Below are 26,134 nucleotides of genomic sequence, written 5' to 3'. Positions count from 1 at the left end.
TTCGTTTACAGTAGTGATTCAAAATTACGATTTGAAAGCAATATTTTGATTTTTTAAATAGGTAAACAACTGGATATTTAGAAAATGAAGAAACAATCAGAAAACAAGGAAAACAAAAGATCTAATCAAAAATTTTGAAATCTTGAAACTAAATACTAAAAATTAAAATTTATTTTCCTTGCTGCTGACGTTTTCGTTCTTCTTGTCCTTTTCGAACGGCTTCCTTGAACATTCTGAGCAAATATTCAGTGGATTGTGGTGTATCATCGTTTGCAGGAACCAAATATGTCAAGTAAGCCGGATCCGAATTCGAGTCAACTACTCCAATTGTGGGAATCGCCATTTTTGCGGCTTCAACGATGGCTGGATGGTTTTCGCCGAGTGATGTGAGGGTTGACAGGAAGCAGACAGCATCTGGAAGTCGAACTGAAGCTCCGAGAAGTTGTCGAGTGTTCGTTAGAGTTCCTGATTGCCACTTTCGAACGTGAGAGTATTGCCCAACCTGGAAAATAACACCTTTTCAAATTTTTTTTTGTAAAATTTTTTTGCTTGATTTTTAAAGATTACTGTTTAAAAGACATACATTTTTACAGTAACATTCACAACTAGAAAACAATGGTGAATATTTTCTGAATAAAAAAAAACAGCTCAGGATCGCAAATTCCGCAGAAACAAATAATCTCGCAAGATTATTAATTATCGGATCAAAGTATGTTCACATCACTGCTGTTATGAAAACTCGAACCATGAATCATTTTCCAATAGATTGGTGTTCTCACCCCTACACCACCATGCACACTGTCTCACCTCATCTGCTGCCTTCTCAACATCAAACATGGTGTCTCGATTGGAAGTGACAAAAAGAATCATTCCACCGCGCAATGACACATGAGCAACGAAATTTAGAGCTCTGACGAGATATTTTTTGGTAATATCGAGGTCGAAGAGGCAAACTCCAAGACGTTCACCGTACAGGGCCCACTTCATATTGTTGTTTACTGTTCCGACCTAAAAAAAATTATATTAGTTGTTAATTCAACTTCTCAAGCTTAAAATAAATTTTAAAAAATGCGAAAAAATCCCGAAGTTTTTTTCGTAATTTTCCAGTGCAATTTTCGAAGAAAAGAAAATTGGGAAATCGACTTTTAAACGTATTTCATTCATTTTTTTTAACAGTTAGAACCGCCTTTCTTTAAATAGACTACCTTATGTCCGTAGTGAAGTCTTGCTTTAAACATCTCATCGATATGGACCATTTTTTCAAAATTAAATAAATCTTCATGTTGAAGTGACGCGGAAACGAATGGCTTCAACACTGTTGGCTGGACTGTTCCTTTTTCAAGAGTTGCACGATCCGGAACAGACGACGATGATGAAGTAGATGCAACTGGTTTCTGGAAACAAAGAATTCTAAATTATATTTTTGGTAAATGGTTACCTGCTGCGACGCGGAAAATCGTGTCGAGAAGGCTCTTTCTGTACGGATTGCAGCTGCTACAACTCGTCTCATCTGGAAATTCGTGTTGAAAGAAAACATGGTAAGTAACTAGTAAGTTAGAAAATAAGTAATAATCAATTTGGATACAGAAACCAAAGAATCGATAATTCAAAGATATTTTGCAAACTGAAAACAAACAAGTTCATAGAAGCATAAAATTTGATTTGAAATGTATTTCGATATCTCTGAGAACAATGTGAATGTACTGTACCAACCGAGAAAATTCGTGTGCTATGAAAGGAAAGAAGACGGGGAGGCGGGGTTCACTAGTCTGAATTACTCAATCAATAAAATATGAAAACAAAAATCGAAATATGAATAATTATTTAGCTGATTATATAAAATACATGAAAGAAAAACACGGGGGACTTATGGCATTCTATTGAGATGATTCTTGAATATTTCTGAATCTACTGATGGATTGTGACTGTTGGAGAGATCGCAGCAATAATTGGCAAACAAGAGTAGAGTTGTCATCACTTTTTGCTAATTTTTAGACATGGAAACATTGGAATCTCTTCTGAAAACGACCAAACGACATTTCTGTCCGTCAAATCAAGTTTCAGAACTCTGCAAGCAATAATGTTCGATTTCGCCACGTGGATCAATTGCCTGGAAATAAGAAGATTTTTAAACGACCAAACAGCATCAACCAACATCATTTCGCGATTTTGCTCCACAGAGTTATCGATTTTTTCGAGATGTTCACGTGCTTCATTGAAACTTTTCTGAGCTTGATCGATCAGTGTCTCAATCTTGTCTTCATACATTTGGTCAATTCTGAAATGCGAATAATTATTTGTATACCCATAAAATGACATTTTTTAAAAACGCAGTAAACGCTTACCCCGAATCACTTTTAAAACGTTCGTAATCCACACGAACTGGAGGCCCAAGTGAGTCGAATGGTTCGAATCGTCTTTCGAATCTTAGTTTTTCAGCATCATCTCCACCCTTCGGCATCTTGATGATTCCTTTACGAATCAGAACAACTGTCAGTCTCACAACTCCATCAGAAATCATTGAAATTGCGATTTGATTGAGAACACTGAATTGATGAGCAGCGACACGACGTTTCAACTCTTCTCCAAGTTTACATCTCTCTTCCCACAGTTTTTTGTTTTTAGTCTCTCTCAGTGGATCTGGAAAGTGCATAACAGAAAACGGCTTCATGTCTTTGTTCAATAAATTTTTTGAACCCTAACTGTAACAATTTGATGGTTTTCACTAACTTGCTTGATAAACGTTCAGCTGAATTTCTTGACTCCGTTCCAAAGTTGTTCTCATCCAATGTGCTTGAACTGAACCAATAAACCAGTAAATGTATGGGAACTCGTAAGGAACGTAAAGGTCCATTCGAAATCCAAGTTCGAAATAATGGTTAATGATTGCAAGAAGATTGTGAAACACAAATGTAGCCACTGAGTGATATGAGTAGTTCTGCTCTTTTGCTGCAATGATTTATTTGTGGAATTACTGGGAATTTAGAATAATTTTTAACATAATTTTTTTAATTTTAAATTATCTTACCAGTAACCATTTTTCCGCTAAGCAATACTTCATCAGTTCGCTCTTCCAGTCGTCCAGCATATGAATGGATTTGACCAAGATCTTCAATGGCCATCTCAAGACGATCTCTTTGACGGGATAAATTGCATCCAAAACTACCATAGACGGTGATTGCGAGTTTTGACATGTGATTCAAAAATAACACATATAGACTTTGAGCAGTTTGATCTTTGTAAACAGGAGATCTGAAATAATGAGATAAGTTCGTGATGTATTCTTGTTGAGAAGTACTCACACTCTATCAAGAATTTGTGGGCAGAAGCAGTTGCTCAGTGAGTATTCAACGGCGTCAGCAATTGATCGATTCTCATCACCACACAGATGGTTGTCGACTGGGAACATGCAAATTTGAAGAAGAGATCTGGTGAAGACGCATGCATTCTGACCGAAAGTTCTCGCAAAGTAGAACAAATAGTTCAAATCTTTTGAAGTTTTTGGAGTGACAATGCATAGGTGATATATTCTTTCAGCACACTTCACCCACCAATCAGCAGCTTCTTGTCTTGATGGAACCTTGATTTTTCGAGGGAAGCATGCCGGGATCATTCGTATACAAGTTTTTGGTTCATATGCGCCAAGCCATAGGTAGTCACCATCACCATCAATATTGTCGGGTGCTCTTCTTCCTAATTTAACTGTTTCCGCATAAGCCTTTGTGACCTTGCACAGTCTTTCAGCCAAAATCGAGGCGAATCCAAAATTGGGCTTGAATTGTTTCATATCATCTTCATCTTCGTCGTCGCCTACATTTTCATCATCATTTTGATCAGTTTCATCTGTTGCTTCATCATTACTTTTCTGTTCTTTCTTCTCTGTGGTTTCCGATTTTGCTTCACTTGAAGGCGTTGGATCAGACGTGGATTCTTCTGATTTTTCGTCAGAATTCTCTTCGGCTCCTTCATATTCTTTTTCGTGAACATAGAAATCCCCCAGATGAACTTTGTGATCGAAGTTAGGATCTTCAATTTCTGGTGCAACCAATAAGCCAATAATTTCCAAAAGCATAATAAACATTTCAAGACGGGATGCAACAGCACAGCAAATATCGTACGCCTGTTTACTGAATGCTGACTCTCTCCACTTTCTTCCAGTAGTACCGAGCAATGTAACCTGTTCTCGCATAAGCTGAACGACGACTCTGCGAGGAGCCCATCTCTGATGACTGAAGAGCATTTGTGGATTGAAATCTTCGGGTAACTCTTCTAGGTTACCAACACTGTTGATAAGTGCATGAGCATTTCGAATGAAAAGATTGACGCCGGATGCGAATGGGTGGAAAACGGGATGTTTAACAAAAGTCACATTTGAAAGCAGCACGTTTGTCCAGACTGTCGATCCAAGTGCACTTCCTTCGAGCCAAGCGACAACCATCGCTAACGTACTATCCATAATTGCAAGTTGAAAAGGATAATCGTCGGCGTAGAGTCCCTGAAATTATTGACTTAGTTTCGATAATGAAATTTGACAAAATACCCCACTAATCGCTTCTTTCAATGTTTTAATGTGTTTTGATCCTACTCCAACGTCCATTTTCGGTTCTCCCAGTTCAATTGCTGACATGACATCTGAGAGCCGAAAATGCTCTGTGGTTACCAGTTCGCCCAATCGCAAGCCTTAACGTTTTGAGAAAAATTATAATATCCAACCTATAGAAATTACCATCGCAAAGTTTAAAAAACGTTTTGGAAACGTCTTCGCTTTCGTTTGGAGATTCCATTGCACCAGGCATTGGACCCGTAAAGCTGAATATTAGAAAACTTTGAAGAAATCTGAGAAATGTTAAAAAATTAAGAACAATGTCTGATAATGGGATTTACGGTAAACAACATGCACCTCGTTATTTTGGAGTGTCGTAACAGAGCAAACGCGCTCTATGGACAATTTTAAAAAACATTTATTTTCGAAAGAATTGAAACAATTTTTTGTCTTTTTCTAACTTTTCAGCTCTTTCTGGATTTTTTCTATGATATTTATATTTTTCCCGTTTCAAATTCGAAATAATAGTTTTTTTAAGGTTCAAAATGCCACTCAAGCCCGGTGCAAATCCCTACAAAATTCTCCATCTCGAAAAGGGATGCACAGACAAAGAAATTCAGAAGGCATATCGTGCACAGTGTCTTAAATGGCATCCGGACAAAAATTTGGATAATAAAGAAGAAGCCGAACGTAGATTCATTGAAGCCAAAGAAGCATTCGATTTTTTATATGATAAAGAGAAACGAGTACGTTTTTACTGTCGCTGGTCAATGTAATACTTTATTTTTCAGGAAGAATATGATAATCGAGAAGAGAGAATTCGAATGGCTCAGGAACACCATAGTAAACGAATGGCTGAAGCAGATGGAAAAAGGAAAAAGTTAATTGAAGATTTAGAAAAAAGAGAAAAGGAGTTTTCCAATGGTGGAAAACGGTCAGCAGATGGATCAACTCCAATGACAGCAGCACAACAAGCTAAAAAGAAGAAAACCGATCAAAGAAACTTTAAAGAAGAAATTGAAGCAATTCGGAGGCAGTTGGAGAAAGAAGTCAACGAAGAGGTGAAACAGAAGGCAACATTGATGAAAACAGAAAGGGAAAAGCATCAGAAAAGTCAAGAAAAATTAACTCCTCGATTACTTTTGAAATGGAAAACATCAGAAGGATTAGACTATTCTGAAGACGATATTCGAAAATTATTTTCGACTTTTGGAATCATATCTCACATATCTTCGGCAATAGAGAAAAAAGATCGACGGAAACGAATCCTCGAATTTGAGTCGGGAGCAAATGCATGGGGAGCTGAACTTGAAACTGGGAATGCTCCGATGCCTGAAATTACGTGTGAATGGTTACAACCACCGGTGGAAACTGTGAAGAAAGCTTCGGATGAGCCAGTAAAATCAACTAATACGGGTGCCAACAATTTGGAGCACATGTCTTTGGACGATCTCGAAGCACAAATTATGGGTGGATTCTAATATTTTCATGTTTTTGTTTATTTTTATATAATTATAAAAATAAAACTTAGCTTATTTATATTTATCTTCAAACACTTTTCGATTGGTTTTTCGTGTAAGTTCCAATGTATTTTTCTATTGAACATAAACCTCGGTTTTCCCATTTGCGACTCATTAAACACAAAAGATTGCCGATATTAAGAGACGCAGACGTGAAGAAAGTGTGTCACGACGCTCCACAATCCCTCACCCGACAACCTCATTTCGTTTCGATTTTATCTCGAACTTTATTTCTGAACATTTAGAAGCTTCCACGCTTTCAAATGGCATGTAAATACTAAACGATTTCCAATTAAATTGGTTAATGAATCTGTTTTGAAAATGAAATGCTATGAAGAATTTCAAATGTTTTTTCCCAAAATAAAATTTTTAGATTAAAAAAGTTTATCATAATTTCAGAAGATTCTGACATGCCCTCTTAAAGGCACATGAATTTATTCAGATGGGTTTCTGCGCGCAAAAAAGTTTATGGTAATTTCTTTTCCATAAATCAGACTATTTACCTCATCAAACCCCAAAATATAGTTTTTTTTCAATTTCATTCAATTTACCGTTTATCAACAGATCATAGGTTAAAAATTGCCAATCACCTGTCAGTCCACCCATTCTCGTCCATTTCCCGTCATTATCATTGTTCCATAATCACCCGTTTCCCCCAGTTTTTCTTGTCTTTTCCTATCAACATTTACCATATGTTTAATTTTTATTTACAGAAAGATGGCACATCAACCGTGTTCATCGTCATCTTTCTCAAATGATTCGGGGTCAGACTACATTGTAAATTTGAACGTTGGCGGGAGGATATTTGCTACAAGTTGCAACACGCTCACCTGGATTCCGGATTCATTTTTCACTAGTCTGTTGAGCGGTCGAATGAATAGTGTTAAAGATCCGAGTGGTGCCATTTTTATTGATAGAGATCCTGACTTGTTTCGAGTTATTTTGAACTATTTGAGAACGAAACAAGTTGATTTATGGTAAGCGGTTTTTCTAAATGACCAAACTTTCCAATACTAAATTGCTTTATTTTCAGTGGTATAAAAGTCGACACTTTGAAACATGAAGCTCTTTTCTTCGGACTAACTCCACTAATCCGCCGTCTAACTTTATGTGAAGAACTGAGTTCAACTTCATGTGGATCTGTGTACTTTTGTGGAATGATCCCACCACCTGATATGCCTCTTGAAAACTTACCAAATGAGAAAAGTCGCTCACCTATGTATTCTAATTCTTCTGAAACATCGACAAATAATTCCAAGAATAAATCAAACGGGTCGCCCAGACATCGTGGACATTCCAAAAAACAGTCAACGGATATGAGTAGATATGTAGGCTTAGTTTTAATTCTAATTAAATATTTCAATTTTTAAATTTTCAGATAAAAAATGAGCTATCTGAGCTAGCAAAGTCGAAAAGTCAACCAGACCGCGACACGGATCCAATGAAAGTTCGAATGATTCGAGCACATATATGTTCAATTGTTGTAGCATATTCCTACTTTGTATGTGTATATAGAGTTACTGAATGGAATACATATGTTCTATTGTGGAAATCTCCAAGAGCACGTACCTATGTATCACACATTGCGGTCAATACTAAGATCGCAGCTACAGTTGCGGAACGATTAGTCGCAGTTTCTTTTCAAGATGATACAATAGGATTGTGGCATATCGATGATGAAGGAAAAACCGAGAAAAAAGGTTTTTGTTTAGTATTCTATCGTAACGGAACATATTTAGAAATATCAAAATTTCAGGATTATTCTCGATGAACGTCTCAATTGACAATTTATTCTTCGTTGGAACTCAAATGGTGGCTCTTAGTAAATCAGGAAAAGTTGGAATTTGGCATTCTGCAACACAAAATTGGCAGGCACAGGACGTTCAACCAATCTCATGCTATGACACAGCTGGGTCATCTCTTATTTTAGGATGTGCAAATGGAAGTATGAACCATATAGACATGCAGAAATTCCCATTACGAATGAAGGATAATGATTTGCTGGTGACAGAACTGTTCAGAGATCCAAATGGAGAAACAATAACTTCTTTATCTGTTTTTCTAACTCCAAAAACATGTAAGAACTTACCTTTATTGACTTATTAACGGTAAAAAATTTTCTAGCAGCCTGTGGTAATTGGATCGAAATCGCATATGGAACGTCGAATGGAGTTGTCAATCTCATTTTACAACATCCTGAAACTGCTGGCCATCAGCCAGTTCTTTTTCAAAGTTACAATATTCACAATTCTCCAGTTCAACGGGTTTCCCTGAACACATCTCACCTGATAAGCGGTGAGTACAAGAAATTTAGTTGAAAAATGATTGGAATTGTTTAAATAATACGTCATTTTTAAAGTTTCGAATAATTTTTGGTATGACGTTTCTTGTAAAGATGGAGTGGGGAAATGATTAAAAACCATTTATATGGTGATAAAAAATATTCCAACAATTTTTTGAAAGATATTTGGAAATCATATCCCCATTGTCCGTACTCTACATTAATTTTACAGTATTTATTTGCATATTTTATAAAAAGTTTATTTCTCCTTTATTTATACATTTGTCTTACAGTTTGTTCCGAATACAACCACGTCAGATCTTGGAATGTAACCCGTTTTCGTGGAATGATTAATACTCAACCTGGAACTGTACCTCTGGCATCATTTAAAGTACTCACTCTGGATTCAATTGATGAGACAACTGATAGGCAATATAATCATCCGGGACCTTATGGAGATCAAGATTCAGAACAGGTTCTTATTCAACGACTGATTCCAAATGCTCAGAAACTTTTCGTTAGATTAGCTTCTACTGGAGAAAGGTACATATGTTATGACAAATGAAGGCCGAAACTTTCTTATTTTCAGAATTTGCACAGTTGACTCTGTAGAGGACTCGCCGATAACTGCGTTCTGTGTACACGAGCTTGATGGACAGAAGTTGGGAAGTCGATTAAGGAAATATTTATTCTGTGGAAATGGAAATGGAAGTGTTCAAGTATGGGATTTAACTTCAGCACTTGACCAATTTCATCTTAAAAATGGATCACATCCACAGCAACAACAAGTGAACCCACCTGCTGCTGCAAATCAATCGGAACTTATCAAACCGCAATTAGCACAGTCCCCAAGATCGTTAATCAATTTGTCAAATGTAAGATTTTAAACAATCTTTCACTTTTTATATCATAAGGAAAATTAAATTAAACTTATATGTCTAGATAGGTCATAGTTTCGAATCCCTCGTTCGAAAGTTTCTATTCCTAATTCCAGTATTCCGGAGGACCTACCCCACAAGAGCTTCTCGACGTGATTGATGACAATGACATCTGCTGCTCGACACCTTCTCTTTCCCGTTGTCCATCTGCTGCTTTTCAATAGTTTTAGTTTAGCTGTGTACACATTTGTTTCAATTTATAACCCATCTTCCCCACTATATTTGTATATTTTGTACCTTTTTACTGCATGTTTTAATTTTGATACACCGGTGAACTATATAAAATCCAGTCAACCTGAAATCAATTCAACTTGAGAAAGTTTTATCGGGTGAGAGAGTCATCGACAATTTTGACAGGAAAACAGTGGCAGTAGTTGAACGGAAGAACTGAAACAGGATAAAGCTCTACACGAAAAAAAAACTATTTGTACATACAAAAATACACAATTAGTAAGTTTGAATAAAACTGCTACAGCGATTTTGAAATAGAGCTAAATTTTTCAAATTTCAAATTCTTTGAAAATTACTTAAGATCACCGTTTACAAATGTTCATATATAATAGAAAATATAAAAATTCTATATGAAAGGAACTGTGGGGAAGAATTAGAGAAATAAAACAATTATTTGATCGAAAAGGTGGTCCACCGGATGGAGGACATTGAGATCCACGGAAGAGATGGGAAAATGGACAAAAGTGTGATGAACGGAGCAGTAAATTATCCATGAATGTGCATTTCACCTCGTCGAGATAATTTGTGCCATTCAGAAAAACCAACGGCACCCGGATAGTAGTACACTTCCATCACCCATTTGCGATACGAATCACGAGATATTATCTGAAAATTTGATTGATTTTGTTTCAATAAATTTATTATCAAATTCGAAATGCCAACAACCTAAATTTTTCAAGATAAAGCTTCATTTTCTATCCCAAATAATCAAATTTGTGAAATTTGTCAAGCGACCGTTATAAATGAGATCATATGAGATCATAATCAGAAGAACATCGTGTGCCTTTAAACTGGAACGTCAAATTTTTGCTAGGCTATAAATCTCGCGAGGTACAGTGGAGGTACAGTAACCCAAAAATTGTAAAGAGGTTTTACTTGGATTTTATGTTTTTTAAATCTTACTTTTCTTGGTGACTTTGCGTACCGATCTCCGGGGAACTCAACGAATAACGTCCAATAGCCTTTCCTTCTCACCTGCAATACATAAATTGAATTAAAACAATATTTGGTTCAGAATATTATATGTGAACATGAGCATAGAAGAGCACAAAATTTCCAGAAAAGTACCTGATTTTTCAGTGATTTTTCCCTATCGTAGTCCTGTATACTATTGCAGAATGTCATGTACTAGATTGAAAGATTCACTTTTTTAATCAAAAAGCTTATTCATATTATTATATAGTCATTAAAATTTAAAGAATGCAAAAAAGAAAGAACTCTACATATAACCTTTTATTGTATGAAATGAAATTCTAAAATCCCATTTCCTATCCAATTCTCGTGACTTACCTCAAAAGTGTGCTCAAAAGTATTTCCAGCTGATACATTAAAGTCTGCAGTGTTATCAACGCCAACGAGCCGGAAGAATGTCGCATCGGAGACATTGTGATTTCGAACGAACAGCGTTAAATCGTATTTTCGTCCCTTGTAGTGTTTACGTGAAATTACAAGATTGGCAAACAACACGAAGATTAGCAATTGTAACCTCATGTTATTCTGAAAAATTTTTTTGTGGGAATTTAGAAATTGAGAATATTAACTTTGGTTTTCAATTTAAAAAAAAGGATTAAAGAACGATCCGTTCTTCAAGTGCTATGCACTGCGGATCTGGGAGTCAGGTACACTGCCTGGTGGTGATCCCTCTGGGCTGTAGGCATAAAATCTACCCAACTGTCAAGTCTAGTAGAAGTTTGAAAGTATTTTAATTTCAAAAGTTACAAGTTTTTGAACAGAAATCAAAAATTTTAGTAACATTAAATTGAACACAATTCTCGGACATGTAAAATTCAACTATTGTCGTCCGAAAATCAGATTCTTGATACGACTCTAAATCTGGAGCCCAACAGTTGTCGAAGCTCCAAAGCCAAAAGGAATCAAAGAAATGAACGTCTTTGTTTTCTATTCGTTTCTTAGTTGTTTTCTTGTCTATGTAGCTGTCAACTTATCATCGAAAAGAAACGGGAAAAGCTCTCAACGAAAATGGATGTAACAAGAGTAGAAACATGAAAAATAAAGCAACAAAAAATAAGTATGATTTCCAATATTCCAACAAACAAAAAGAAACCGGAAACAGGATAGAGAAACTAAAAATTGCACATTTTATTTTGAGAGATTTCAGTAAAATTCAGGAAATTGAAATTTTTGTCCAGGTTGTCGTGGCAACGACTTACCAATTTTTAGCTGTCGGATCATTCCTCCTTTCCTACTTTTTTGTCGGTTTTTGTTGTTTTTCTAGTACCTATGTGCCAGTCGTTCGATTCTCTCTCTCCCAGAGAGAAATTAATCTGAAAATTGGTTAATTAGGTCAAGAATGCCAGAAAACTCAGAAAACATTGGAAAAAAGAACATTCAAGACCACCCAGTGAAAGGGCGGTCACGATTACAAATTAAACGGAGGAGGTGACAAATTAATCTCGAGTCAATTCAAATACTACTGATGCGTATCTCATAGCTGAACTAAACCAATTTGGAATTATTTGATGAAATAGCATTGAAGACGAAGAGACACAAAGAAATCATTTTTGAAGAGAATTGAAACTGCGACTGAGTTTGATTTGAAGTGACTATTCGAGGACTGGGGAGAAGAAAATGGAGGAGGAGGCAAAAATTTGGTGAAATTATTGGGGTGAGATTGGTAAAAAGAGATTGAAACTTAGATTGGAGATACGTGGAATTATTGGAAACGAAGAACCTAATGAGTTGAACTAATTCGTATGTTTTTCGGGGGTTTTTGATTCACGGGAAAATGAGTATGAGTCATGGAAATATAGATAGAAGGATCAGGAATCAGAAAACTTATAGGGTATTTCAAAATGTTTATAGTACAGTTTAAATTTAAACGTTTATTGTTGGCAACGGAAAGGAAAATAGAAATTTCTAGAGAAGAGCTTTAGGGTAGTTTGTATTTGATATTAAAAAAAACATTCCTCTGCTCGACCCAAACTTTGGAGCTACAGTTGTGACAAGCTTTTCGCGGCCCAGCTAACTCTATAGTTTCAGTCGTTTCGAGACCGGGTACCGTACTTCGGAGTACAAAAATACCAAATTTAGCAATTGGTACAATTTTGTTCATAGAAATTCTATAAAAGTAAAAGTGGAAAATCTCAAAAAGTGACAAATCAAGAAGGAAATCATAATTGGCAATGTCATTGAATAAAATACAATTCCCATGAAACTTGCAACAAAAACATCCATCAGTCTCTTGCAAATGACGTGGCAGCTGGTGGGAGGTTTCACCGTTCACGTTTCCTCATGCGCAAACCATTTGACAGTTGTATAAATTGGCAAAAGGGTGTGTAAAATGACAGAAATTTGAATAATTTTATGGTTTGTCTTGCTTCGTCGAGGAAGCCAAAGAAGCCGAAACTCAGACATCAGAAGACCCGAAAGTTGTTGGTGAAAGAGGTGGAGTAAGAAAAAAAAAAAAAAAAGAAACAAGACAACAAAAATGAAAACAAAAACAATTGAATGGGATGGCAAAAGTGGGGAAAAGTTTGTGGTTTTACTAACCGAATTACTTCTAATTTCACGGGAACCCCACCTCTTTTTCTTCTTTTTCACTTCCCAGTCTATCATTCCTTTTTTTTTTGGAAAAAGCAGTGAAAGTCTAAAAAAGGAGACAAAGAAGTCTAAATAATGCCTGGAAAGTCTTCTAAAATTAAGTAAAACTTGAGAAAGGGACCAGCATATCATTAAACTTTCAGAAAGTTAAGATAATATTAGATCAAAAATGGAACCTAAAATTAAGCAATCAAAAAAATGAAATTGAAAAATCCATTTTTCTGATTCTATATACATTATTTGTCGTGCCTAACAGTGGTGAGAAATATTCTAGAACACGAAAAAGTTATCATAGACCCAGCCCATATTGACCCAGAAATGACAGTTTTTTGGTGAATATTGTGAAATTTTCGATCGTCCTTAAAAGTAGTTTATTGTTGAATTGAAACAATTACAAATGACTCACCAATTTTTTCTGAGTTATGAGAAATATGACTCAGCAAATCAAAGGAAGTGTAATTAAAATTTACGCCAAAAAAGGTATGAAACTTCTCGATAAACGAATTTATTCTGTAGACCTTCAGAAAATAATATCAACCATATCCAGAAACGGTATTGTACTAAACTATGCACTAAAATAAACAATTTTAGAGTGAGAATATGTAAAGGGGTCTAGCCACCGCACGATGTATCTATAATTATAGAAGGTTTTGGTCAACATAACCTGCCGTCATACCTACCAATTCTACTCCGAATATAGACAGAAAATCCATCCACAAAAAAAGTGTGAAAACTGGTTCAGTAGTACACAAGTACACAAAAAGTACGTTGGTATTTTTTGTTGCGTTAAAATTTCCTGTGGAGGAATGTTTGTGTTTATGTTCAGCCTCTTGAGGGTTCAAAAAAGAATGATGCACTTCTATGAAAATGAAGCTTTTTTTTGGAAAAAGAGAGAGAGAGAAAAGTGGAATGAAAAATGATAGAAAAAGAGGGGATATCTTTAAAGATTGGCTGAAGTGAAAAATGGGGGAAAAACATTTTTAAAAATAAGGAAATAATATTTTGGCATAAATCCCAAAGCAAGAAGATCTTTTAAAATTGTGAAAAAGAATTGAGAAATTTCCAATTTTGGTATTACATCAGTTTTTTTCCATAATCACAATTTTCAAGTATCTAAACACTCTGGGAATCGAGAAATTAGAAAGTTGACACAAAATCTCAGTTTATTTGACCAATGGGCGTTCAACCTAGAAAATCGGACATATTCTTCATGTGATAAAGTTAAATGACTCAACAGTTTCAAGAACTGGTTTTTGAAAAGAAAAAGTAAACACAATCAAGTAGACAAACGGAAAGGAACAGACGCGACTTTCGGCTGGAGATAATAAAATTTGAGATTTTTGGATCTCATGTTGTAGTATTTATTCCGGAGTTTGGTAAATATTTAAAATAGATAATTATAGCTGTTACAGGCTTTGAGGCTCGAAGTCTTAAAAACCACAAACAATTTCATGATATCTGCAAAAAGAATAATAATCGAGTTAAAAGCTATTACCAAAAAACAGCAAAAAATTGGCAGATGTGTTTTTTGAACTGAAGTAAGGTTCTAGAAAAGAAATGCAGAAATATTTTTGGAAAATTTTGCAAGGGAAAAATGCTCGTTACTTTACATTTTACAAGTCTCTAAGTTGGAGATTGACAAAAACCAACAAAGAAACAAGCTCTCCGAACAAGTAAGCTAATGTGTTCACGTACGTGTTCGCCCACCGTGCTCTCACTTGATTATCTTCAAAAAGAGCACAAAAAACTTGACTCTTAGACTGACTTGCTCAGTTGATGCATTATCATTTGAGAGGAGGGCACACGATCCGCTTTTCACATGTTTGTCTTTATGTTTCTACATGCGCAATGCAAATTAGAAGAAGCCGACATAGGGAGGAAAGATAACCAAATTGTTTTGCGCCAGCGGCACCCGGCGGCAACAGAAAAGAATGGATAGAAAGAAAAATGAAACATTCGGCGGAAAATTGTTGAAAAATTGACCGGAGGAATGGAATGCACAAACGAACTAACGACTGGTTACACCCTAGTTTAAACGAAGAGAAAACGACAAGCGACCCCCTTCGCGAACCCCCAAAACGATCGAGAATCAGAAGGCACCCTCATCAGTGCCAAGAAAAAACACAGAAGAAGAATGAAAAAAGAAGAGAAATGGATGTGAACACAGAGCACTGAGCACCGGGAACAAAAACAGATGCAAACGAAAAAAAAAACGAAAAAAGGAGGACATCAAATATTCATTCGGAATGTTTGACGAGGAGCTGACAATTGTTTTTAGGGGTTCCAGAGAATGGAAAAGTAAAGAAAACAAAGCATTTTGCCCTTTTACAATAGAACAAAAAGATAAACTAGTGGGAAAAGCTATTTGTTTAATTTTAGGAAGATAGCTAAAAAAAATTCGTTCAACTGTACGAAAGTTGGAATATCAAGAAAGTGAAGACGTTCTTGTTAATAATTTAAACAATTTTGATTTTTGAGCTGTTTTTAAAACATGAAAACAAACATGTTAAATTGAGACACTCCACCTTCAAAAAAATTGACAAAATTTGTCCGGACCCCTATTTCAAAGTTTTGAGTATTTTCATATTTTAAAGATAGATATGATATTTCCGACACTATCTCAAGCAAAAATGATAAAATGGCAACGGAGAAGATGTTTGAGAGACTACTAATGCAATGCACAAGGTGTGAGGGCAGGTGTTGAAGTTCTCAAATTATGAAAAACGAAAACCGGGACATTTTGACGAATCGAAACCCGATATTATATATTGGAAAAGGGTAAGCAAGAAGGAAATGAAGATGCCAAAACGTATATAAACCATTTGCTGAGGAATGAGTGGGTGGTATGAACCTAAACACAAGGAAGGGAGTACAACTTAATCCCACTTCCAAAGAATAACAAAAAAAGAAAAATGGCACCCACTTTTTCAAGAATTGTAGATATTGGACAATTCTAGAGGTATAAACAAAAAAAAATCTAGCATTCTTTCAAAAACCAAAGTGTCATTTTTAGGGAGTGTAAAATAATATGGCAGTATACATAAAGAAATATGAGAAGCTAAATGGATACTGTATCATTATTATTACTAGTATACTTTGTTCTTCTTGAAACATCAAAAAAGAACGGGGAAAAGCCGAACGATAAGTATATAGTATAGAATAATGAACAGCGTCTTCTAAAGTGAGACTCATCTAATGAATCGGCACAATCTCGTGGAGAAGTTATCTGCGTCTCTTTGTCTCGCACACTCTCTTGGCGGCGTTTCAAAAATTATTGGCCACTGGGGGATCAGGAGATGCGCAAATATACACAACTCACAATAACAACAAGTGCCAACACACACAGGGCTTTTGATTTTTTTTTGTTGTGTTTCCTGGTTTTTTAAAAATGGTGTAGACTGAGTTAGAAAAAACAATAACTCAAAAATTGACGGATAAGCTTTCCACGGTTTTCAAACGTTTTTTTCGAGGAAAAATTGGGTTTTTGTTAGTATGTGTATGTGTTTGTGTGTGGTATTCGAATTTGTAAACATTGGAGTGAGAAGCAAAAAAAAGAGTTTATGATGAGAATGATGATGATGCACTGCTCGGAAATGAAACAAAGAGAAGAAAAAAAAACGAAAAGCTATTGGGTTACTACACCACACATGAAACCAAACTTTTTTTGGTTTTAGTTTTAGGTTTACTGGAAAGAAGAACTGATCTTGGCATAGATTAGGAGTGGTTCTTTAGAGAAATACATCCAAAAATTAAGAGAGTCTGAATAGGATCTTGCCTGTGCAAAAACAAAAACAACTTTGAAATTTGTTGAATAAACAAATTACGTAGTTCCTTGATTTAATATTGAAATAGTTTCAGACGGATTTTCTCTATGCATTTCAAATGCATTCAAAAATATGCATTCAAAAATAGTATTTTGAAATTTGCAGACAGTTTTGGCAAATTACCAATTGTTTGTACAGTTTGGACTTTTTGAGTTATTTTATAGCATTTATTCATGGTCGAAGCTCTACAATTTTTAAAAGCATTTGAAAAAAAAATTGTTTGGTCGACAAAATTATGAGTACCTCTTGACTGTATCTAAAAAGGCTTAAAACATTTTCTGAAAAAATTTTAAAAGATTTAGTAAACCTTTTTTCTTGCAAACTCTACCTAACACAAGTACCAAAACATAGTGATGTACAATGTGCATCTCAGCTGGAAACATGCTGGAAAAGCCCAATTCCAAAAAATTCAGTATAATTTTAAAGCGAACACTTGCAGAGATTTTCAATTAGTTTCATGATGTTCGATGTAAAATATTTTCAAAAACTGTTTTGTTGAATAGTTTTGTACATATTTCTACAAACTTGGCAATGCTGCAAATACTTCAATTTTGAAAATATTTACAAGAATAAAATGCATTTTGTTTACTTCCTGATTTCTAATTTAGAAGAAAAACAAAAACAAAAGAATGCATTTCATCACTAGGAAAGAATAAAGAACGCATAGAAAAAGTACAACAAAGCTGTACTAATCAGTAGCCTATCAAGCTACCAACAAAAATTGCTGATGGTAATAAATCTTCAGACAAAAAAATAGAGAAAGATGGCATTTGATTTGGTTTCAACAACTGTCACTACCAACAATAGACGAAGGGCGTGGTGAGAGAGAAAAAGGAATAAAGAAGTGATATCGTAACCTTGTAAACAACGACTTTTGCACTGAATACCATGAAAAAATAAGATGATTAGAGAAGAAACGAAGTCGTTTTTTTTGCGGTTTTTGTTGTGGGGTTCTAGGTTTTGACAGTTCAAAGAGATTAAGAGAAAATGAGAGAAACGATGATGATGTGACGGACAAATAGAGTGAATTTCACGAACATCGTCTGATTGATGGCATATTGTTCCGAACTGTGAAATGGTGAAATAGGGAAAAAGTGGAAGCGAGAAAGAAAAGGTTTGACAGGAAGTACAAAAGAAGCAACACAAAAAGTGAAAAAAAATCAAATATTTGTAGAAGCGTGTTCATTTGTTGGAAGCACTGAATGGAGGTAGCAAGTGCAAATCGGGAGCGTACCTTTTTGTTGGGTTGACAGTTGAGTTTCATAAATAAAACAAATATTGAAAGTTTCTTTGATTTGTTTCATTAAAAACCACATTCCATAATAAGTTAAAAAAGTTCTATCATAGATTTTAATTTAAAAAACATTCAAATAACGATCTGCTCGTTCCAGGACTTTTCATCAATTTTATGCTTGGAACCGTATGAAATTTTTCTGCTTATATATGTGACATTTTTTCAGCGATTCATTAAAAAAATAGCAAACCAACCACAACTTAAAATCAGAATAACCAAGTTGCAAAAAAAGAAAGAAAAATCAAAAATAACTTTGCCTGCCAAGTGAAACTTAATCGCCGACAACAGGGGATACATGGCAATAAATCGTTTCCCACGGAATGCATAAATCATAACTTAGATCTTTCTTTATTCTATATCAACCAATTGGTAAAAGACAGTTGGTGTAGTTTGTACCTAGGATATTGAGTAGAGAGATAGAGAGCTATAAGAAAACCAACCCATTAAAAGTTTTTGGATGCATTTGTTCACTTTTGGAACCTCTCTGCATTTCAAAGTTGACAGGAAAGACAAGTACGAAGGAACATGGAAGTTAAATGGAAAGTTGGTAGATCAAATGGAGGGAGTTTTAGGACCTGAAGTTCATACACTACGTCCTGCATCACTATCACCAGTTAGAAATTTCAAATTTGTAATGTTTCAAGACTATCAGTGTATTGTTTGTTTCCTGTTAACTTCATCAATGGACCAAACAAGATAAAATATGAGTCATAGATGCTTGTGACCCCATTCATAATAGTTAGCATATAAGTACGATTGGAGACGCAGTGTGACGGGACTAAAATAGGCAAAGGTCACCTGAATTGCCATCGATTCATTTCTTTTGTTGTGATGCCTCTGGTCAGGTCTTCGATTTTTTCAATCACTGTGTACTTACTATTAGTTTGCCGTATTTTAGTCTTTTTCTTGAATGTTAAAACCCTTGTTGCATTTTTTTAGATCTTAAATTCGATTCTGACAACTTAAAAAATATTATAGGTGCAACTTTCTATTTCTATCGATACTTGTTTTGAATGCCTACATATCGCTTTGAAGCTTCACGTGGACCTGTAGTGCTTGGAAGTTTCCAGCTAAAACATGCATTTCAAGCAGCTGTCACCATGCCTGCTGCAGGAATAGTTCTTGCTTTTCTGATAGGATATTCAATTCATACTTCGCTAATGTACAATTATTCATGGGGATGTAGGGTAAGCTTTTTTATTTGACTTCTTGAAATGTATAGCTTTCAGATTGTTTATTTACCTTCTGTATCTCGTTTATTAAATCTTCCCCTTGAAAGGATATTTTGGAACTTTTTATCTTTATCCAGTGTACCACTTCAATTATTTGTAGTACTTCGACAGTGTAGGTAACCGTGAATATGTACAGGTTTATATCAGCCATTTTCAAGATATGCTGACATTTTCAACATCAAACAAACTTCAGTTACTTCGAATAACTCTAGTGATCAGTTCAGTTTTTCAAACGTTATTTCTCACCCTACTTGCGACAGTTGGTGAACGGGAAAGTGGAGGTAAGCTACTGAATCGGAATTTCAGATCAGGGACGAAACTGTTCATATCGGTTGTACAGCATTAAAGTTTTGTAATAAATGATAATTTCAGACTTTCATGTGGCATTTTTCTCGGGTTTCGCAGTTTCTACCATAGTCAATTACTCAGTTTTCACAATTCTTATGAAATTCACCGCATCGAAAGAAAGCCCAAAGCATGGCCGCCGACGTGTTGCAGTACTTCTTGGTCTTGTAGTAACGCTTCCAACTATTTTCATTGCGTTTATCGCTCACAATGTTTTTTGTGTTAAAGGAGGTATGCAATTTCAGAAGTTCGATGAGTTACTGATTTGGTGTCTGATTTATCTAAAATTAGGAAAATTAGGAAATTAGGAATAATATAATCAAATTATTTTAATTCTTGGAAGTTCTTGATCGAAATAAAATACTTCAAACTGATTAATTCAAGTATTTATATATTTTAAGATAATCGAGCTATAAAATTTCAAAATCGAGGTTTTAGATGTAATATAAAATGCATACATTCAAAACAAAATGGGTTTTTATTTTCCAAAAACTTCATACCAATTGATTTTCTAGTGTAAAATTGTTTTTGAAAAAAGGAGTTCTACCCTCTAAAAATGTCACATTTTTAATTATTCAATTTCAGCATACGAAGCATTCGCAATATTCGAATATCTCACAATTTTCTTGATCTATGCATTCCACATGTCGAACTTCTACTTGTTTTCCAATCCTTCTCATCGGATACTCATTTGCCAACAAAACGGGAAAATTAAGGGAGTTAGAATATGATTTACACAAGTTACTTTTTAGTTTTATAATTTATCTGCAGTTCATTGTTTTTCGCCTATTTTTTATTTAAATAAAATTTAATGATTTGATAACGTTTCAGAACTTTTACAAGTCATTTCAATTTTTATTTTTTTTCGTTTATTTCAACCGCTAATTTTTTTGTCATATTACCATTTTTGCGAGGTTTCACAAAATTTTCAGCAGAATATCATATTTGTTGGCGGTTGACATAATAAAATCGCCAAAGTGGAACCAGAACGGTGGCTCCAACAAACATCCCGCAAGATACTGAAATTATTTGTTTTTTTTTAAATTTCAGGTTTGATCAGTCAATTTTGAATCAGCTGCTACTGAATTAATTCCTGGATCACCGGAAATATTTCATCAAGAAAGCACACGATTCATTCGATTTAAATTATTAATATAGTATTCTTTTCAGTTGATTTCAAATAGTTTAACGATTTCAATTTCTTCAAGCCCTTTCTATCATATAAAGTTTAACTATCTATATCAAAAAATTAAATTAAACAATTGAAACACTTTCGAACAAATGGGGAAAACCAGTTTTTTTGGAACATCGAATAGCTTGAGAGTTTTCGCAAAAATCTTTAATATTGCATAACATTTTTTTTCAGAAGTATCACCCTCATTTCCAAAAAAAGTAGTCACCTTGAAAGAATCACTGTAGAACAGATATATTTAGATAAACATAGTGACCCAGCATTTTAGGGGCGTTAGTTGTCTTGATTGTTAACTGCATTGATTCCTTGTATATTGATACGTTTTTCTCTCATTCACTGGTCTTCCTCCTCTCCATCTCTATGTCTCTCTTATATTCTCGCATCATTTGTCAATACAGTTGGCCACCGTGTTCCGTCTACGTCTCTTGTCTCTCACGATTCTACACTTGTTAAACAGTCCAACTACGCTTCCATTCTAACCTATTTCCCGCAGTTTTTTGTGTCTCGTTGAAATAATTTTGAGTATGATTAAAGAATAATGACGTTATCAAATTCATAACTGTTAGTGAAACTATCAAAAGTTTACTTGCCTTCATTTTTATTGGCGATTGATCAAATCATTCATATTGTTTTGTAGATTAGAGATATCTAGAAAAACTTGAAATACTATAATTTTGTTTTTGGTTTAAAAAACTGAATTTGCTCCATTGTTCGATGATCACCGCACAGTTTATGTTCCACTCTATTACGTGTATTGCTAGTTGGGATTTTGTATGAGCCTACAAAAGTCCTACATAATTAAATTTCACATTTCAAAAAAATTTACATTTCAAAAAATTTTGGTTGCTAAAATTTTCAGAATGTTTTGCACTGCCAAATTTCACCAAAAAATTAGACGTTCTGATCAATTTCGAGCATTTATGCAATCTTTTGATTGAAAAATAATACCTTATTTCGCATAGTTTTCAAATTTTCAGATTTTTCCCTTTTGATTTTTCCCCAATACCTTTAAAAAAATCTCATTAGAACTGTCCAATTTCCAAGCAAAATAAAATTCACAATATAACTTCCCAAATTCCAAATTTTTCTGCACAGTTCAGTAATAAACTGTGTAAAAAAAGTGCGTCATCAAAACTTGTTCTCACATGATTTTGGGTCATGCCAAAATTGGGATTGAATGTTTTATGTTGCCAACTAAAATAAAAAAGTAAATCGACTTAAAAGTACATCCAAAATCAAGTGGAAATGAACCTAGAATAGTTTAAAGGAAACGAGATATAAATATAATCAATGTCTCCTTTATTTGAAGTTTATTTGGTTTTTGAATGTCTCTAAATGTAAGCTATGATTATGTATTTTCTTAATATCCTGAACCTCATTTCTTTTTCTCTCACTAACTTACGAATCTTTGTTTTCCAAATTGTTCAATTTTCAGGTCCTTAACAACAGTAACATCCCACAAAGATGTGGAGATCAAGGATTCCTCGTGGCAACGCGGTGAGTTATTTTTGTGGAACATTAAAAAACTCGGCAAGAGTCCGAAAATATCCGTTTTGTTATCAATTTTCTTCTAAAAAAATTATGAATTGACGCAAAACCCTGATCGTTTTCCAAAACGGGGATGAATGTGAGCCGGAGACTCGTGGGAAACACGTCGTCTTGTCATGTGCACTCATGTGCTCTCTCTCTTCTATATGTCCTCTGGTTCTTTTTGAGAGGGAAAGAGAAAAAGCCATTGGGAAATTATGCCCTTCTATCGCATCGGAAATGAAACTTTTTTTGGTTTTTGATAAGCTATCATATAAATCTAGATGTCTAGTTTTCGAAAATTATTTTTTTCTTTTTCGTCAGTTAACGGAAACAATATTTGTATCCATTCCTCTAAAAATCTGAAACTAAATATTACAAACCAAGTTGTGATCGTCATGAATATATTTTTAGTTCTACTAGCAAACGAGAATTCGAGGGATTCCCTAAATATACATTTCTACAAACATTTTCTTTTCAAATTGGCTCAATTCTGATGGTTGACGACAGCATCTTTCATGTGTCGTTGAATATTTTAGGGAATTCCGATTTCTTAAACTTTTTCATCTGATAGGCTTCAATTTCTATGTAGTCACATTTATTTAAAAATTCTTGCGATATTTGATTTCATGATCTTCCTTCTCAACTCTTTCTTGCTTATTTTGTTGATTCGCTCCAAGACTACAAACAATTGAAGGCTCGACTTGTTTTAAAAATAATGAAAATAAAAATTGGTTATTGAGTCGGCTGGTATCCTATTCAATATCTTAAATATTCAGTTCAGTTTGGTGAATGATTAATAAGCAGTTCTAGACGGAGACAAACACTTTTAATATTCAGTTTCATTGAGGCTAACTGCCACAAAAAACTAGGTTTAATGTATTCAAAAGCACCTGAAAATTAAGAATTCAGTTGTCTACCTCACAAGGTTTTTGAAAGTTCTATTTTTTCAACACGTGCCTTGGATTCTAACTTTTTGCTATGAACTCTAGAATTGATATTTTCAAACTGAAAATTTGTGAAAATTTGAAACGAAATTGAACATTTTTTGTTGAAAATTTTGTAGCATGTTTCAGATTAGAAAAAGTTATAATAAATGCTTTACAACTTTCTTTAAGACATTTGGAAAAGTTTCTGCAAATTCTTTTGATAATCTTTCGGAGGCATTTTCCTAATCTCTGATAAAATAAATTTTGCAATTTTCCTTGCTAGATGCTTCTCATTCAAAAGTATTCTAAAAACTTCTCGTTAAACCTTCAAAAGCTGTAATTTTTTTTTAAATAATTGAAGTCTACCAAAAATGTTTTCTACGAATTTTTTTGTTCTCAATTGTTAAGTCCAAAAATTTTGAGTGGTCAAAAAAATACTAAGACTTATAAAAAAGGTAAAAGTGTTTTATGCATCTCAATTCTTCAATTTTTGTCGATACATCAAAACGTTGAAATCTTCATAAATATTAAAAAAAAATTTTTAAGTATCTACAGTCTGGTTAGTATTTTGATAGCCACTCGTTCTATAAACTTTCAGATTTTTCCTCAATTATTTTTCGCAAAGAGAAAACAGATTTTTGCTTTCTTTTTAGATTTTTATTTTTTGCAATTTATTAGAAAACTCTTCAGCAATTTCCATTTTTCCACGAATTCATGAGTTTTCGTACTTCCTTAAAAATCATCTGCTTTGTGTTTTCCTCTCTATTCACTTAATTATTTTACTTCACCTCACAATGCACTCCTTTTTGAAAAGATTTGTTCCTTTGATTATTTAAAAATAATCCAGTGTAGATGTACTGTTTAATGTATTTAAATAAAGATTTTCGAATACAAAAAACACTTTCAGTTTTTCTCTAACTTTTTCCTCTTATCAAAACTGCTCTCTCAAAAGTTTTTTTTTGATTCGTGGATGTTTATTTATTCGGTGTCAATCCGATGCTTCACAGAAAAAGCCCATTTTATATTTATATTTTTCTGAGATACTTGGGAGCCAACTTGATCTTCAAAGTGTTTGAGAGCACGCAACAGATTTGATTCGTGATTATCAGTTCCGGGTTTAAAGAGAAACATTTATTATTTTTGTGATATAAAGAACCGCCTTCATTCTTAGAATAGTTGCTATAAAAAATTATCTTCAAATAAAAATTGGCTTGCACAAAAAGGCCTACCTGTGTGCCTACAATCAACCTTACTGATGCATCGCTTGTTTTTAATGTAGGCAGTGGCCGCCTTCCAGTTTTGCCTTTTAGGTACACAAGTAGACATTCCTCAATAACCTAGGAGCAAATATATTATTTTAAAACCCAATTTGACTCGTTAAAATCTAAATGTTGTGAGAATTTCGAAAAAAAAAACGAAATTCCTAACAATTTAATTTTTCTTTGAACTCTGAAATTATACAAAGTATGTCCGCTCAATTATATTCCTAGGAGCATAGTTTTTTTTAGAATATAACAATTTCATTTAAAATTGATTTTTTATTGGCTGTGTTCTTCTGATGTCAGCATCTCGAACTAAAGAAGATCATCGTGAAATTTAATTTTTAAATATTCATGAATTTTCTTTCTCCTAGTTTTTCACTGCTTGTATTTCGAATTTTGATAGACGCATTCAGTGGAATTCTGAAGCTGCTGTTTTCAAGAATTGACTTTGTTTTTTTTTGTTGAAAAATCTTTAAATGCCATGTTGATGACTTCCTGGTGTCGCCGAGGCTTTTCATCGAACAAAACGAAAAGGGGAAAAAGCGACCAAAGGTCTCAAAAGATAAAAAAGGCGCGGAGCTTTTCCCCCACAATAATCGGTGGTCTCGATTTCTAATCTGATATCTTTTCTCCTTTTCTCTCTTCTTGGCGGCGACCTTTCAATTATTCATTGCCAAATGGCAAAGAAGCCTCCCAAAACCAATACTTGCTTTCCTTTCGTTGTTTTGACACATTTTAAGCCTTACCGCTTTAACGTCTGGAGAGGCACTCCCGATTAGTATTTAGTTTGGTACGAAAACGTCTTCCTTGACTATGTCGTCTTTTCAGAAACAATGTATTCTTCTGTTTCTTTCCATTTTAGTCTTTGGTAGTTGTGTGCTCCGTCGGCGAAGAAATGTGTTTCGTTTCTTCGCCTTTTTCGGTTTCTTCGTGAAATAGATTTTGTTAAAGATTTTTTGTTCACCTCATTAGTAAGATCTTTGTGAATATGTTGTGCTGGCTCCTGATGACGTAAATTGGAAGAAAACATGAAAGCGGCTTATCTTTTATTTATAACAATAGAGAGCTTACGAATTAATCATAATGGGAAGTAAATTCTGGAACATTTGAACACGTTTCAGTAGTTTGCAGGAATTCTCTCTAGGATTATAGTTATAAAATTCAGTATCCACAATTTTGGTCTAGACTCTAGCCCCACTATCTTACGACTTCTGAGTTGGCTCTCTACAAATAACAATCTATACATTTTTCTTTAAATCTGCAAATTTCATGGAGGTCTTCCTTCTTTCAGATCTAAAAACAACAAATATTCACAAAAATCGTTTTTCCAATAAGATTAAAATATGATAAGTCTTGCTAATTTCAAGCATACTGATATGGACACTAATTTTCATTCGAAAAATAAGCTTATTCGAACGTTGTATTATTTTATTATTTGTAGTCTCAAAAATTAGA

General features: G+C 34.3%; 7 protein-coding genes and 3 non-coding genes across 11 annotated transcripts in view; 5 read left to right on the top strand and 5 right to left on the bottom strand.

Annotated features, from left to right (window-relative positions):
• Positions 1 to 36: 36 nt before the first annotated feature.
• On the bottom strand, positions 37 to 1,510 carry mrps-2 (Small ribosomal subunit protein uS2m; the record flags this gene model as incomplete). The annotated part of the gene is made up of 4 exons (NM_072779.7): positions 37 to 502; positions 808 to 1,008; positions 1,206 to 1,394; positions 1,439 to 1,510. 4 exons carry the CDS (start codon positions 1,508 to 1,510, stop codon positions 170 to 172), a joined length of 795 nt encoding a protein of 264 aa, NP_505180.1. The 3' UTR covers positions 37 to 169.
• T23B12.13 lies at positions 640 to 728 on the bottom strand. The gene has a single exon (NR_102042.1). It is a non-coding gene; the product is annotated as a small nucleolar RNA T23B12.13 (small nucleolar RNA).
• A 116-nt stretch (positions 1,511 to 1,626) lies between the features above and the next one.
• natc-1 (Protein MAK10 homolog) lies at positions 1,627 to 4,837 on the bottom strand. The gene is made up of 8 exons (NM_072778.8): positions 4,727 to 4,837; positions 4,541 to 4,680; positions 3,303 to 4,495; positions 3,029 to 3,252; positions 2,731 to 2,949; positions 2,346 to 2,640; positions 2,156 to 2,278; positions 1,627 to 2,110 (listed from the first exon to the last, which is right to left on the bottom strand). Exons 1-8 carry the CDS (start codon positions 4,794 to 4,796, stop codon positions 1,975 to 1,977), a joined length of 2,400 nt encoding a protein of 799 aa, NP_505179.1. The 5' UTR covers positions 4,797 to 4,837; the 3' UTR covers positions 1,627 to 1,974.
• A 238-nt stretch (positions 4,838 to 5,075) lies between these two features.
• On the top strand, positions 5,076 to 6,083 carry dnj-22 (J domain-containing protein). The gene is made up of 2 exons (NM_072777.5): positions 5,076 to 5,289; positions 5,335 to 6,083. Exons 1-2 carry the CDS (start codon positions 5,089 to 5,091, stop codon positions 6,022 to 6,024), a joined length of 891 nt encoding a protein of 296 aa, NP_505178.1. The 5' UTR covers positions 5,076 to 5,088; the 3' UTR covers positions 6,025 to 6,083.
• Positions 6,084 to 6,776: 693 nt separating this feature from the next.
• Positions 6,777 to 9,580, top strand: T23B12.6 (BTB domain-containing protein). The gene is made up of 8 exons (NM_072776.8): positions 6,777 to 7,040; positions 7,097 to 7,391; positions 7,442 to 7,763; positions 7,820 to 8,140; positions 8,188 to 8,358; positions 8,638 to 8,887; positions 8,934 to 9,219; positions 9,339 to 9,580. The coding sequence occupies exons 1-8, from the start codon at positions 6,781 to 6,783 to the stop codon at positions 9,444 to 9,446; spliced, it is 2,013 nt and encodes a 670-aa protein (NP_505177.1). The 5' UTR covers positions 6,777 to 6,780; the 3' UTR covers positions 9,447 to 9,580.
• A 9-nt stretch (positions 9,581 to 9,589) lies between these two features.
• Positions 9,590 to 11,800, bottom strand: nssp-57 (TransThyretin-Related family domain). Its single transcript, NM_001038415.4, has 4 exons — positions 11,685 to 11,800; positions 10,804 to 11,010; positions 10,417 to 10,488; positions 9,590 to 10,119 (listed from the first exon to the last, which is right to left on the bottom strand). Exons 2-4 carry the CDS (start codon positions 11,002 to 11,004, stop codon positions 10,000 to 10,002), a joined length of 393 nt encoding a protein of 130 aa, NP_001033504.1. The 5' UTR covers positions 11,005 to 11,010; positions 11,685 to 11,800; the 3' UTR covers positions 9,590 to 9,999.
• Positions 11,101 to 11,188, top strand: T23B12.12. Its single transcript, NR_069076.1, has one exon. It is a non-coding gene; the product is annotated as an Unclassified non-coding RNA T23B12.12 (non-coding RNA).
• Positions 11,801 to 19,167: 7,367 nt separating the features above from the next.
• Positions 19,168 to 20,589, top strand: T23B12.5 (Post-GPI attachment to proteins factor 2). Its single transcript, NM_072775.3, has 5 exons — positions 19,168 to 19,379; positions 19,422 to 19,536; positions 19,583 to 19,705; positions 19,797 to 20,000; positions 20,355 to 20,589. The coding sequence occupies exons 1-5, from the start codon at positions 19,206 to 19,208 to the stop codon at positions 20,498 to 20,500; spliced, it is 762 nt and encodes a 253-aa protein (NP_505176.2). The 5' UTR covers positions 19,168 to 19,205; the 3' UTR covers positions 20,501 to 20,589.
• Positions 20,590 to 22,389: 1,800 nt separating this feature from the next.
• The window catches only part of lmd-3, a gene marked incomplete at both ends in the record, with an annotated part of 29,159 nt that continues 25,414 nt past the window's right edge, over positions 22,390 to 26,134 (top strand). The window contains one exon of one of the 2 annotated variants that reach the window (NM_072773.7): positions 22,390 to 22,458. In NM_072773.7, coding sequence (NP_505174.3) covers positions 22,426 to 22,458 — 33 coding nt within the window. The remainder of the gene's footprint in view (positions 22,459 to 26,134) is intronic. The other variant, NM_001373062.3, reaches the window with a different exon arrangement.
• K11D5.1 lies at positions 25,271 to 25,326 on the bottom strand. The gene has a single exon (NR_069075.1). It is a non-coding gene; the product is annotated as an Unclassified non-coding RNA K11D5.1 (non-coding RNA).

Source organism: Caenorhabditis elegans, chromosome V (assembly GCF_000002985.6).
Source record: "Caenorhabditis elegans chromosome V".
Classification (NCBI taxonomy): Eukaryota; Metazoa; Nematoda; class Chromadorea; order Rhabditida; family Rhabditidae; genus Caenorhabditis; species Caenorhabditis elegans.
The sequence above is the reverse complement of the archived record's forward strand: the minus strand, read 5'-3'. Positions and strand labels throughout refer to the sequence as shown.

Bases quoted from the DNA above. Each gene is read 5' to 3' on its own strand.
- nssp-57 (NM_001038415.4), bottom strand. From the start codon at position 11,004: ATGAGGTTACAATTGCTAATCTTCGTGTTGTTTGCCAATCTTGTAATT. The intron at 10,489-10,803 runs GTAAGTCACGAG...TATGTATTGCAG, and splicing joins CTTTTGAGCACACTTTTGAG to GTGAGAAGGAAAGGCTATTG. The intron at 10,120-10,416 runs GTAAGATTTAAA...TCAAATTTTCAG, and splicing joins ACGCAAAGTCACCAAGAAAA to ATAATATCTCGTGATTCGTA.
- T23B12.5 (NM_072775.3), top strand. From the start codon at position 19,206: ATGCCTACATATCGCTTTGAAGCTTCACGTGGACCTGTAGTGCTTGGA. The intron at 19,706-19,796 runs GTAAGCTACTGA...TGATAATTTCAG, and splicing joins TGGTGAACGGGAAAGTGGAG to ACTTTCATGTGGCATTTTTC. The intron at 20,001-20,354 runs GTATGCAATTTC...ATTCAATTTCAG, and splicing joins TGTTTTTTGTGTTAAAGGAG to CATACGAAGCATTCGCAATA.
- T23B12.6 (NM_072776.8), top strand. From the start codon at position 6,781: ATGGCACATCAACCGTGTTCATCGTCATCTTTCTCAAATGATTCGGGG. The intron at 8,359-8,637 runs GTGAGTACAAGA...TTTGTCTTACAG, and splicing joins CACATCTCACCTGATAAGCG to TTTGTTCCGAATACAACCAC. The intron at 8,888-8,933 runs GTACATATGTTA...TCTTATTTTCAG, and splicing joins TTAGCTTCTACTGGAGAAAG to AATTTGCACAGTTGACTCTG.
- natc-1 (NM_072778.8), bottom strand. From the start codon at position 4,796: ATGCCTGGTGCAATGGAATCTCCAAACGAAAGCGAAGACGTTTCCAAA. The intron at 2,641-2,730 runs GTTAGTGAAAAC...TGCACTTTCCAG, and splicing joins GCTGAACGTTTATCAAGCAA to ATCCACTGAGAGAGACTAAA. The intron at 2,111-2,155 runs GTTGGTTGATGC...TCTTATTTCCAG, and splicing joins GAGCAAAATCGCGAAATGAT to GCAATTGATCCACGTGGCGA.
- dnj-22 (NM_072777.5), top strand. From the start codon at position 5,089: ATGCCACTCAAGCCCGGTGCAAATCCCTACAAAATTCTCCATCTCGAA. The intron at 5,290-5,334 runs GTACGTTTTTAC...TTTATTTTTCAG, and splicing joins TATATGATAAAGAGAAACGA to GAAGAATATGATAATCGAGA.